Genomic DNA, 13310 nt, shown 5'->3' with positions numbered 1-13310 from the left:
CCACCAATTAGGCTTTTTTTCGGTGGTACATTTTGCTTAAAATTATTTAATTTTGAACAGATTTTAATGGTAATAATGGGGAAAAAAATGAAAAAAGGAATTATTTCTCAGTTTTCAGCAATTATAATTTGAAAATAATAAGTGGTACCATAGATTAAACCTACACATTTGATCTGCCCGTCTGTCCTGGTTATTACAGGGTTTAAAGTATGATCCTAGTACAATGTATGGCGACAATATATTATTTGGAAATAAAGGTGCATTTTTTTCCATTTTGCGGCTTTGTATTTTTCTTTAATTGTTGTGGCAATTTTTAATCCTCCCCGCTCCATGGTTAGCAAGACGTGCTCCTTTATACCCCCCTCCCCCATACTTGGCCAGATGTGCCCCGTTACCCTTCCCCAGCCCCTGATGTGCCTCTGTAAACCCCCCCCCCCACTTCAGTAAACCAGACGTGCCTGTTTATCTCCCCCCCCCCCATAGTTAGCCAGATGTGTTTTTTATTACCTCCCTCCCCCCATTCATAGCCAGGTGTATGCCCTTTATGCCTCCCCCTCCCCCATTTATAGCCAGCTGTGTGCCCCTTTTAATTTGTATCCCCCCCCCCCCATGGATACCCAGGTGTTGGCCCTTTAAGAAATTTTATTTCCCCAAATGCCAGGTGTCCCCTCCACCCCCTCTGCAGACCTAGGCGCAGGGAAGCATTAGGAGTAAGAATCTCTCACCTGACCTTGTTCCAGCGCCGATCACGATCTCCTCCCTGCAGTACCGCTGACAGCCTCACTATGCTGACCGGATCGGGTCCCGGCTTGATGACGTCATCAAGCCGGGACCCGGTTCACTCAGCATAGTGAGGCTGACAGCGGGACTACAGGGAGAGGATCGCGATCGGCGCTGGAACAAGGTCAGGTAAAGATTGATACATTGTAATCCTCCATGCTGCCCGATCGCAGCATGGAGGAGGAAGGGGGGTATTACAGAGGATCGGGCGGGGGGTGGGAGGATCGGAGACCCGGGAAGGGATGCTAGTGTAGTGTAGTTAGGGGGAGGGGGGTTAATGAGCCCAGGAGCGTGCTAGCACGCCCGCTGTGCTCATTAAATGACAGCAACTTATAATCACGTCATGTGGCTTTCAGGAGCCACTTGCAATGACGTGATTATACTGTATGCGGGATGTAAACTGGTTAAAAAAAGATGTAATTTTTAACACCCAAAGTGCAATGCTCTTTTTAGAAAAAATCTGAGATTTGTTCTGGTACCCTACAAAAGTAGTACTGTGGTTTATTAATGAGACCCATCATTTTACAGTCTTACTATATTACAAGGCTTATTTTCTTACTTCTGCTTTTGAAGTATAACATATCATGAAGCGATTTAAATAAACTCTCAGAAGACTTTTTTCACAGTGTTAAGTCGACAGTCATTTTCCTGATGTTGTGATGCAGATAATCTGTTTCTCTGCTTAACTCCTGACTAGTTCAAATAGGTGTAAAACAAACTTTCATATTCACAACTCATAACATGAATCAGAGCCAAAAATACAAGTAAATCATCTGTATTTGAGAGCTACCCCCAGCCAGACCACTGCAGAAAGCGAATACAGAAGTAAAGGGCATCTACTTACTGGTGGTAGACAGTGTCTACCAATAAATCCCCTTTACTGATCTGCTTTCCTTTCACAATCAAATAGGTGGATTCACCCAGCTGTCTGGAAAGAGTGTTTGAAAGTTGTGCAGGTCCAACATTTGTAGGGTGAAATGTTTTAAAATAATAAAATACAAAAGATTGGTATTGAAACTTCAGTTCAATAACTCATCACAAAGTTCCACTTTAACAGGGTTCTTATAACCACTGTAATTTCTCCTTTTCTTTATTTTTCTTTTACTTTGCTAAGTGCAGTGCGGATATATATATATATATATATATATATATATATATATATATATATATATATACATATAAATATATACAACTTATTTCATCAAAAGAATTTGAACAGTTAGGCTATAAAATACTTTGGCATGTCACAGTTATGAGAAATACGTATCACATGAGCCATATTATTTCAGATCATTGACTCCAAATGCTTCAAACACTAATTATAAGACAGAAATTCACACTCTGGAACAGTGCCAAAGAATTTCTCACTCCCTACGGAGTACCATTTTACTGCCTTGTTAAACATTTATAACAGCTGATTGAATTCCTGAAGGGTAATTGTCATATCGGCAGCTTTAATTGATAGATCTGGGTCCAAGGTCTTCCGGCTTTCTCCCTTACCTTTTATTTAGACAGCAATAAATGATAGGGTTGTACATGGTCGAGCTCATTGCCAACCAAAAAATAGCCAAGTAGATTTGTTGGATGTATTTCCATCTTTCCACTTTTATATCAAGCGCAGTAACTATAAAAAATATGTGGTAAGGAAGCCAGCAAATTGCAAAGGTGACGACAACGACAATCATCATTTTCACCACCTGCAAAAAAAAAATAAAATACATAAACACGTCATAATTACAAGTTTACCACCCAGTATGTGCAGTAAAAATGCCTGACTGTCAGCATTACATCAATAGGATCTATAAATGCACAATTTAATCTTGGTCAAGCTACATCATTTCTCTGCCATATTGCTTTCATTGTTTATAGGTCAAGTATGATTAAATATTTGCAATGGAAGCAGCATCAACACTGATTAATTCAAGTTCTCCTTCATCTAAATGAATTTTGAAATATTTGCTCAATGATACTATCAATTGCTAACTTACAAGTGGGGTGACCATAATAGATCACCAACTAAGGCATGTCTCCTATATAAGCACATCTTGAGTGAAGTGAGTAGGGTTTTTTTTTTAGGTCCTCTACTGTTCCCTTTTTTAATTTTTTTTTAGAGATGGCTAAGTTATGTAATTATACTGTATAAGGTCTGTGTGTATGGTTGTATTACCACTGCCAGCCTGATCTTTTTTGCATGGTTTCCAAAATCATAGCACATATATGAATAATAATACTTATGCACAAAAGCAAATATGCTAACCTTATGGCATATAAAAAGTAGGAAAACATGTTTTTATTGAATATTATGTCAGGGTTTTATACCGCTTTAAGTCTATGCAACTGGAAATGGCAGCGCTCTCTATCAGTCCATCCAAGGTGCAGTGATGAAAACTTCAAATGGGGTTCCCCCCTGCGTATAGTGACTCACCAGATGTTGAGGCCAGCCGGGCCCATTATTGCCTCCGGGGTATATGGCCACCCCACTGCCTTCTCTGGCAACCACCATCACCTCCATATCCTCTGTGGGTATTAAGATAAAGCATCCATCACGTGACATGTACCTTGAAAAGTTTTTTTGAGATACTTTTTACGTGATGGATGCTTTATCTTAATACTATATGTGGGGGACCCCATTTGAAGTTTTCATCACTGCTCCTGGCATGGACTGATATAGAGCGCTGCCATTTTCAGTTGCATAGACTTATGGAGGCATAACACATATCTCAGTGGAGCGCACCGCCAGAAACATACGTATGTTTTCAGTTCATGAACTGTGTATATGAGAATTCCAGTATTGTTGATACTCCATGCGATGTATACTGCAATTTGAAGATTTTATTTAAGGCTTTCGGACAGTCATACAAATTGCACATTGTAAAGTACAGTATTGCTTTTTTAAAAACAGAAAATAATGGCAGGTTACCACTTCAATATGTCTGAAAGCAGCATTCATAATACATAAGTTTAGGATAGTGGGTGGAGCCATGAAAATCATCCCTTTTTGCCTTTGTCAGCCAAACACACATACAGAACTAGTACATGCCTTTAGCTCTTAATTACATAAAAACATCTAGTCAATTTGCTTATAGAGAGTACACACACAGGGTTCCCAGTTAGGTTATGAGTGGTCTAAAATTATGTTAATAGTTCTTATTTATACTCTAAAACTGTTCTCAGTAATGCTAGCCCCATGAAAGGGTTTTTTTTGTTGCCAGCTGCAATTAGTGTATACAGTGGGGAGTTTAAAGGACCACTATTATAATTATAAGGATAGCTTAGTAAAGGCATAATAAAAAAGTAGCATTTTTAAATATATATAGATGCATCTTTTTTCAGAAAAAGCCTGAGCTGTAATTCAAATCTCTTATTAGCAAACAGCTGCAAAGGATGTGCAGCTAAGCAACAGCCCATGTGAAGCATAGGTAAAAAGAAGGCAGATAAACTTCTTCATATACAATGCAAGAAAAGAACTGGTAGCTCTGCTGCTGTTAATTCAGCCCCATTTAGTGTGCACTGAGTTACACTGTCTTATGATAGCTTAGCAACAGGTCACTGATTTCAGAGAAGAATAAAGTGAAAGGAATACCGATGTCTAGCACACCACTTTCACTACTGAGGGACTCACTGCTCAAATGCCAACAGGAAATAAAAACATCTGTCAGCTGACACAACAACCCCAGATCCTTAGGGGAAATAAATATTTGAGCCCCTGCTAAATATGTTTGTAAGTTTGCCCCCTTACAAAGAAATTAACAGTTTGTAAATGTTATGGTTTATTATTCATTTTAATGAAACAGGACTAAAAAAGAAAAAAACAAACAAAAACAATTCCAATAAAAATAAAATTAAATAATTTAAATTAAAAACCAAATAATATACATTATTTTGCATTACAATTGTTCCAAAATGATCCCTGTTTGATCCCCTACAACTCCAAGAGAATTCTGCTCCCTCAGACTGGTTATGTGCACGAGTGGCATATGGATTACAATCAATCAATCAGTCAATCAATCAATCAATCTGTAGATACACCTGATCTCAACACGTTATGTCCATAAAGCACACATGTCCACAGTTTTTTTCCATTACAACCTCTCCATCACCATGGCAAGAACAAAATTAAAGGACATATTGGATAAGATTGTGGATGTACACAGTGCTGGAATGGACTGGAACAAAACCTTTAGCAAAAAGCTTCGTTAGAAGGTGACAATAATTGGTGCAACTATTCAAAAGTGGAAGAAATGTAAAACCATCATTCTCCATGCAAGATTTTGTCTAATAGCGGTATTTATGATCATGAGAGCAGTTGGGACCACCATCACCAAAAACACTATTGGTAACACACTATGGGCTTGATTCACTAAACCGTGATAACTCAAATATCACACCTTATCAAAGATCACACCTTATGAAAAGATATCACACCTTATCAAAGATATCACACCTTATCAAAGTTAACATGCCTTATCAGAGTAGCATAGCGAGTGCTACGAACTTATGCCTGCTAATTGGTGTGATATCTTTGATAAGGTGTGATATCTGTTCATAAGGTGTGATATCTTTGATAAGGTGTGATATTTGAGTTATCACGGTTTAGTGAATCAAGCCCTCTGTCATAATGGATTGGAATCTTGCTCCCATGATGTGTCACAGCTCTATAATCCCTCTGTGTGTACCAATGCCTTTCAGCATCCAGTAACAGTGAAGAGCCTCACCCCCGTAGAGTGCACCCAAGCTTCTACATTTCCTTCAGCATACATTTACCTTAAACAACATAACTTTTTGTTCCATAAGTACAGTAAAATAACAGGCATGTTCACTCTTATATTTAAACTAATACCCCATAAGAGATGCAATCTGAACAATGCAGAGCCTACTCAATATTTTATACAGGAACTGGAATTAAAGTGGTTTCAGCTACTGTTGATCTTTATATACAGAACTTATCAGTTTCTAAAAAAACCCAAATTAATTGCCTTCCAGCTTGGTTAATAATTTAGCTGTTAGGTAATAAACTGCTAGTTTTCAGAATTGAATTGCCAGTTTGCAAATTTCTGATTCAGCCCGTGTTCATTTTGGTTCCGTAGAGCAAAAAAGTCACTGAAATTCAAAATTCAAGTTCATCTGCTCTCCCCCAAAAAGTCACACATTTCCCTTTGACTGGCTATACACTGTTAGATTCACGTTAGGCGAGTGGTCAGGTCTGGTAAGTGGTTTTAAAGAGAACCAGGGACGAAGCACCTTCATGTATTGTATTACATTTATCAGTGGGAACATGACAGTAAACACCTACCCTGCTTTTAGTTTTATTCTTCTCAGTCTAATCTATCTGTTATCAACTGTGATAAGAATCCACCGAATATTCAGTCGAGGTTTGACCTGGAATCATTATAGCTGAGTCACTCTTCTGTGGAGTTTTTTCAAGCCCAAGCCTTCTCCCTCCTGGCTCAAATTTCATGCTTTACATACTGAGAGCTGTGATGACATGGGAGGGGCTGCTGCTGCAGGAAAAATCTCTGTCTAACAGACAAGTGTGGCTGTGTGATCTGTGTGCTCTGTCTGTGCAGCCAGTCATCATTATTATCTACTGTATGCAGTTTCATTACTATGAGAGACACTTCCTACAGGCAGCCACAAAGCATACCAGAATATGAAGTTGAAAGCACACAGATGAAAGCCTACAGCAGCCCTGCTTGTCTATAGTCTCATATAGCCTAGACAGCACATCCAGAACACCTCATAACCTGGAAGCAGAAGGAATATGAGCCGGTGGCCATATTGGATATTTCCTGGAGCAATAATGGATAAAAAGCACTCAAAAATGCACACCAGAGTGGCGAAATTATCGGGTAGAGCATTTATTCTTTACAAGCTATCAACTGATATGTTTATTTTGTGTGAATCGTTCATCTCTGGTTCCCTTTAAGTGTTTCACAACACTAGGTAATAAATCAGATGTCAGTAGAAATCTAACCAAATATTAATTGCACTGGTGCCACTAGTAACTTTCTAACGCTTAATAAAGTACAGTACATCACTACACTGTTGTTGATCATGCAACGTCCCCACTCTAGCTTTGTAGTGATAAAAAACAAAACAAAAAAAAACCCATGTATGATCAATCCTCAACCAATAGAAGTATAAAAAAACCAATTGAGATTCAGTGTTTTGATTAAATCTAATATTTAATTTATTAAATATTAAACAGTTTGCTTACCTCTCTTGAAAAATACATCCTCTCCCCCTCCACACACATATACATATTTACTATGGTTTTCTCCCTCCACAGCCCAGTTCCTAACAAACTGTTCATGCAGTATTTCCCTGCTTGCTGTGCAGCTCCTACAGATATTCTAACCTCTGATGTGATAATGCAGTTAGTATGCACAAAATTGCAGCAATACTACCCTGCACAGACAGCACATGCCAATATTACCCTTACTTCTAGCAGAAAATACCATGAGGTACACTATTAGCATAACCCATGGTACTCAAGTGGCATGGCCGTTGCTATGATAATGCATGGTACTAATGAGCATTACCATTAGCAACACTCATTACCATAACAATAGTCACACTACTCAAGTACCACTGGTAGCACCAATAGCATAACTCACGGTACTGTGGGTGGAACTGAGACTAGCTGGATAGCGTAATGGTTAAAGTGTAACTGTCGGGCATAAAATCAAAAATCAATTCTTTATTTTTATCTGGTAAACAAGTAATAAGGATGCTAACCAGGCAATCCAGCAGTTAAAATCACTATTCCTTTTCTTGTTGATAAATGATCATTCCCCAGTTTACCTGACTCTTATTTGGTACACACAAAATTTTGTACGCACAAAGGAAGTTGCAAGGCATGCTGGATTGTCCTTTTTTGCTTCTCTACTTTCCCCTCAGAATTGCCTAATGCAGCCCGATTGGCTGAAGCCTCTTTCCTTCATGTTTTCCCCTCCCACACCTCTGTTCCTCTCTGATTGGCCAATATTTCTCATGCTGAGACAATGCACTTTCTATAGTGGAGGGCAGGCAAAGCAAACAAAATCAAGCAAAAGAGAGTAAGGGAGGAAATTACATCAGGATTGGCTTTAAAATAGCCACAGTTAAAATGGGAAATGCCAAAAAGGATTTTCTCTTTTTTTACTGTAGAAAAATCACTAAAATCAAAACATGGACAGTGCAATACATATGTTATGTAAGTAGAGCAAGTATTTATCTACTAATATATGTGTTTTTTTCTGAGATAGTATGGCTGACAGCTCCTCTTTAAGAGCTCTGCCTCTGACATAGTAGACCTGGGTTCAAATCTTGGTTCTTCCTATTCAGGAAGCCAGCACCTATTCAGTAAGGAGTTCTCGGGCAAAACTCCCTAACACTACTACTGCCTATTGATTGTGCTCTAGTGGCGGGCTCGCAAGTGTTTTGAGTCCGACAGGAGAAAAAAGCTATACAGATATAGGAGTTATTAATATTGATGTGCGCTGTCTGTGCGCGACAGTATTGCTATTTTGTGCATCAGGCCCACTGAGACAAATAGAATTTTTTTAATGTATCTATTTGTATCTCAGAAGTATTCAGTTTGCATTATGCAGTGTGTGAAGGAACCATAGGTAAAAAAAAAAAAAGAACATAGGGAAACAGTCAATACACATTAGCCAGAAAAATTGGAAAAGGAAAAAAGTCAATGAATATACAAGATGAAGAAATAAACAAGATCTACGTCTCGAGCATTGTTAAAATATTACAGGGAAACACTGAACAAGCAGAAATATAACAATGATAAAATATAGAAATCAATGCAAAAATGAGATAGATACAACTCTCATAACTCAGTTGGCAGGCAGATTTTCTACTTTGCAGCAGGCATTTTTTAAAAGAAATGTCAGCACATCAGGTAAAGTTTTCATGTAATAATATACTGGAATAAATAGATGGTTTGAACAATATGATTTCCAAAAAGTGCTGACTGCTGAAGAATCAAATACTTCCTTACTTTACTGAAAAATGTACATAGGGAAAAGTAAAATCACCTTCACCACTTTTAAAAGGAGACTCCACTTTGCTTTTACTTTGGCTCTCTGACGCCAAGGATTAATGACAATGGCCTCAATTCACTAAGCTTATATCCTGTATTTAATAACGTTTCTAGAGTTATCACCATGGTGATGAGGCATATAGTATTCAGGAAACATTTTACCTCAGGCAAATCTAAAGTTAACTCTTCTGTCTTTAAGTTAACTCTTCGATCCTTAAAATAACTCCAGAATTCTAAAGTTAAAGACGGGCTGTTAGTTAACTGTGTGTGAAAATAACTACAGAGGAGGTAACTTAACTGCAGAGGAGGTAACTTAACTACAGAGGCGGTATCTTAACTACAGAGGTGGTAACTTGAGGAATGAAGAGATGAGATAACTCTTCCACTGTGTGGAGGTAAGTTTTCTCTTGCCTTATTATCTCCAGCATGATCTTAGTGAATTGAGGACATTGGCCTCAATTCTGGTAGCTATGTGAGGTAAATATTTTTTTGAAGGTAAAATACCTCATGAGGTATTTTCCTCTTTTTTTTTTTAGAAATTCTGAAAGATTTTTCTCCATTTCTGAACATGAGGTAAAACATGAAGTAAAACATGAGGTAAATGCATAAATTGAGGTAAAACAAGGTATTTCCATGGTAAGCATACAGTAAATAAATAATAGTAGTCTTTAATTGTCTTCCATAAGTTAGGATAGTCTTTGGAATATGTTTTTTTTTAGGGGGAGAAGGTGTATTTGATTATGTAGCAACCTATGAAAAGTATAATTATAGGCATTCCTTATAAAAAAAAATCCAGTAAATATTTGGAATTTTATCTCTACTATTCTTTTCTATTACACAGACTGAATAGGAACAACACTGAAACAGCAATAGGAACTCCACTAAAAACCGCAAAATGCATACAAATTGACTTTACCTCCAGGTACAGGCAGGTTTTAAACGGATCGGAAAAGTATGTGCTAACATGCCCCCTAATTTCCATGAAAATAGCTATTTTCAGTAAAATTAACCACCCTGGCGTTCTATTAAATGCACCAGGGTGGCGGCGCAGCAGTTTTTTTGCTAGCTACATGATGCCCCCCTCCCTGCGGCGTCTGCCGTACCTTACGATCGCCGCTGGCACGTACCCTCGTAAGGAAATCCCGTTCTGAACGGGATTTCCTCTAGGGCTTCCTCGTCGCCATGACGATGATCGCGATGACGTCATCGACGTCGTGCCGTCAGACGGAGTCCCGATCCACCCCTCAGCGCTGCCTGGCACTGATTGGCCAGGCTGCGCATGGGGTCTCGGGGGAGGGCGTTACACGGCGGGTAGCGGCGCATCGACGGCGATCGTCCCCAACACGCAGCAAGCAAAGTGCTTGCTGCATGTTTTTTTTTTTTAAATTATGAAAATCGGCCCAGCGGGGCCTGAGCGGCACCCTCCGGCGGTCAAGGACAAGCTGAGCTCGTCCATACCGCCAAGGAGGTTAATGCAAATTACCTCATGTGAGTTGATTTACCTCATGAGGTAAAACATGACTAAAACCTACCAGAATTGCTAAATGTCATTACCTCATGAGGTAAATTACCTCACATGAGGTCATTTGTTTGATAACCCTACCAGAATTGAGGCCTATCTATACTTCAATTTGATTACTCATTGTTTGTTTTGCATATAAGCACATCCATTCCACATTATTTCTAACAAAATTGTCAGATAGGGGTGTCACCACTTCCTGCCAGCCCTGGAAATGAATGATGAGTGTATTTAATTACTATCGTAACAAGGTGGGAGTGTCTGGATAGCCTCATGGCAACAGCACTCTACATACTGTTGCTATGGTTGCGAAGAAAAACAATTTGAATTGTGAGTTTTTAAAATTCTTAGCTGGCTGCAGATTGGAATGAAAAGATGGCTTTTAAAAGTATGAGTTGGCCAAAAGACTTGTGCTACATCCATCTATAGCTATGGTAATAATATATATATATATATTTAAAATCGGATTTGTGTGTGTGGGTGTAAGTATGTATGTATGTGCCGCAATCTCCTGAGAACGCCGTGACTAATTTCAACGAAACTTGGTATACAGATCCCTTACTACCTGGCATGATATGTTCTGGGGGTCTCGTGCCTCCCTCTGCACACCTGGGCGGAACTACAAACAGACAATCAGATTTCACCCATTCACATCAGTGGAAAAAAAATGTAAAAGGCTGTAATTCTCACAGTAATATTGCCAGTGTCCTCAAACTTGGCACAGCTGGTCACTTGGTGACCGAGGTTAAAAACAGTGGGCGGAGCATAAAACAGCCAATCAAATTTCAGCCGTTCACTGCAGCTATTCTTGCATTGTTCTTCACAGGGTTCTCAAACTTGGCGCAGTTGGTCACTGGGTGACTGGAATTAATATTCAAGAAAGTGGGTGGAGCCTATAACAGCCAATCAAAATTAACCTATTGATTTTCAAGAGGAATATTTAAATTGTTGCTATTCTTACACTATTTATAGCAGAGGCATCAAACCCGGTACAGTCGGTCTTTGAGTGACTGGTGTTCAAATTCACTAAACGGGCAGAGCCACAAACAGCCAATCAGATTTCTTTGCTTGATAAACTGCTTATAGTTTTACAAACAAACAAAAATGACAGCGCTCACAGGCTGCAACTGGCTTATAAACCATCAAGGGGCGTGTACAGACCCCCAGGGGCTAAATACACGCCTTGAATCCAAATCAGATGCAAAATTATGCAAATTTAAGTGCTAATTTATGTGCTAGTCCCTAATCTAAAATTTGAATGCAGATTGGATGCAGGCTACCACAAGTATACTTGTGGTAGCCTGCATCCAATCTGCATTCAAATTTTAGATTAGGGACTAGCACATAAATTAGCACTTAAATTTGCATAATTTTGCATCTGATTTGGATTCAAGGCGTGTATTTAGCCCCTGGGGGTCTGTACACGCCCCTTGATGGTTTATAAGCCAGTTGCAGCCTGTGAGCGCTGTCATTTTTGTTTGTCTGTCTTGAAGAGATGTGTATACCATTGTATGATAAGTCGCACCAGGTAAGTTATGCTTTTAATGTCAGGTTAGTGGTAGGTCTTCCCCGAGGGGGCACGTCAACGCCGGGGGGAAGTCTAGTAGGAAATGATTTGTGCACATATTATTTGCTGAAGCTAACGCCCTCCATTGCTGTACCTGTTTGAATGCATGTTGTGTAATATGGTCTATTGGAGCTCTGCACTTCTCTGCAGCTTAATCAATTCAGGTGCAGCCTTCTGTATTCGGAAGCGCTGCCTACACCTTCTTCTCTATGTAAAATGCTTATAGTCTTACATTTTTGATGCCAGGGACCTGAAAGCTCACAACCTTGGTCAATGAGTGACTGTGTGTCAAGGTTACCAAAAGTGGGTGGAGCCAAAAAAATCACAGGGAAATTGTAGACTGGAACCATTCTTACACTGTTGACGGCAGGGTTCTCAAACTTCTCACAATTTGTCACTGGGTGACTGGGATTAATATTCAGGAAAGTGGGTGGGGCCTACAACAGCCAATCAAATTTCACCTATTGGTTTTGAGTGGGAATATTTAAATTGCTGCCATTCTTACACTGTTAATGGCAGATGCCTCAAACCTGCTAAAGTCAGGCATTGGGTGACTGGGGTACAAATTCACAAAAGGGGCGGAGCCACAATCAGCAATCTGATTTGTGTGATTGATTTCAGCCAATCTGTTATTGTCAGGGTTCTCAAAATTTGCACAGTTAATCACTATGTAACTGGGATTGATATTCAGGAAAGTGGGTGGAGCTTACAATAGGCAATCAAAATTTACCTATTGGTTTTCAAGGGGAATATTTCAATTGCTGTCATTCTTACACTGTTAATGGCAGAAACCTCAAACCTGGTACTGTCTGTCATTGGTTGACTGGGGTTTAAATTCAAAAAAAGGGGGCATAGCCACAAACAACCAATCATATTTTCTTTATTTCAATGTGAAAATTTTAATTGTTGATGCCAAGGACCCCAAAGCTCATAAACTTAGTCATTGAGTGACTGTGTGTCAAGGTTAGAAATAATGGGTGGAGCCAACAACAACCAAATACATCCACACACTGTAGATGCCTGGAGAGCGCATCCAACAGGTTAATCAAACCTGTAACAACCAAATACATACCCGATCAATGTCAGGTTTCCAACTAATTGTTTGATAAAGGTGTAAATTATACAAAAAATTAAATATTTATTAAAAAAACTTTGGCAATAAATAACCATTGTCTACATGTACAGTAAACATTACATACAATGGCATAAGAAGAATCCACATTTTGGTGTTTGTGAGCTTGCTGTTTCTGATTTTCAGTAGGAGTGAGGGCAGTAAGAATATGTGAAATATGCTTGGGCAGATGTAAATGTGATTCATTCCCTAGGGTATAGGCTGACCTCATCTCAATAAAAAGTGGTTGCAATGTCTTAGTTAAGATACATCAGCCTGTTCAATTATAACTATGGGT

The 13310-nt window shown here is 39.1% G+C and overlaps 1 protein-coding gene across 1 annotated transcript in view; it reads right to left on the bottom strand.

The window, feature by feature from the left end:
• The window catches only part of TACR3 (tachykinin receptor 3), a 231392-nt gene that overhangs the window by 6513 nt on the left and 211569 nt on the right, over positions 1–13310 (bottom strand). The window contains exon 4 of the mRNA XM_068270735.1: positions 2281–2477. Coding sequence (XP_068126836.1) covers positions 2281–2477 — 197 coding nt within the window. The remainder of the gene's footprint in view (positions 1–2280; positions 2478–13310) is intronic.

The sequence above is a fragment of the Hyperolius riggenbachi genome, chromosome 1 (genome assembly GCF_040937935.1).
Source record: "Hyperolius riggenbachi isolate aHypRig1 chromosome 1, aHypRig1.pri, whole genome shotgun sequence".
Lineage (NCBI taxonomy): Eukaryota > Metazoa > Chordata > Amphibia > Anura > Hyperoliidae > Hyperolius > Hyperolius riggenbachi.
This window is presented reverse-complemented; position numbering and strand designations above follow the sequence as displayed.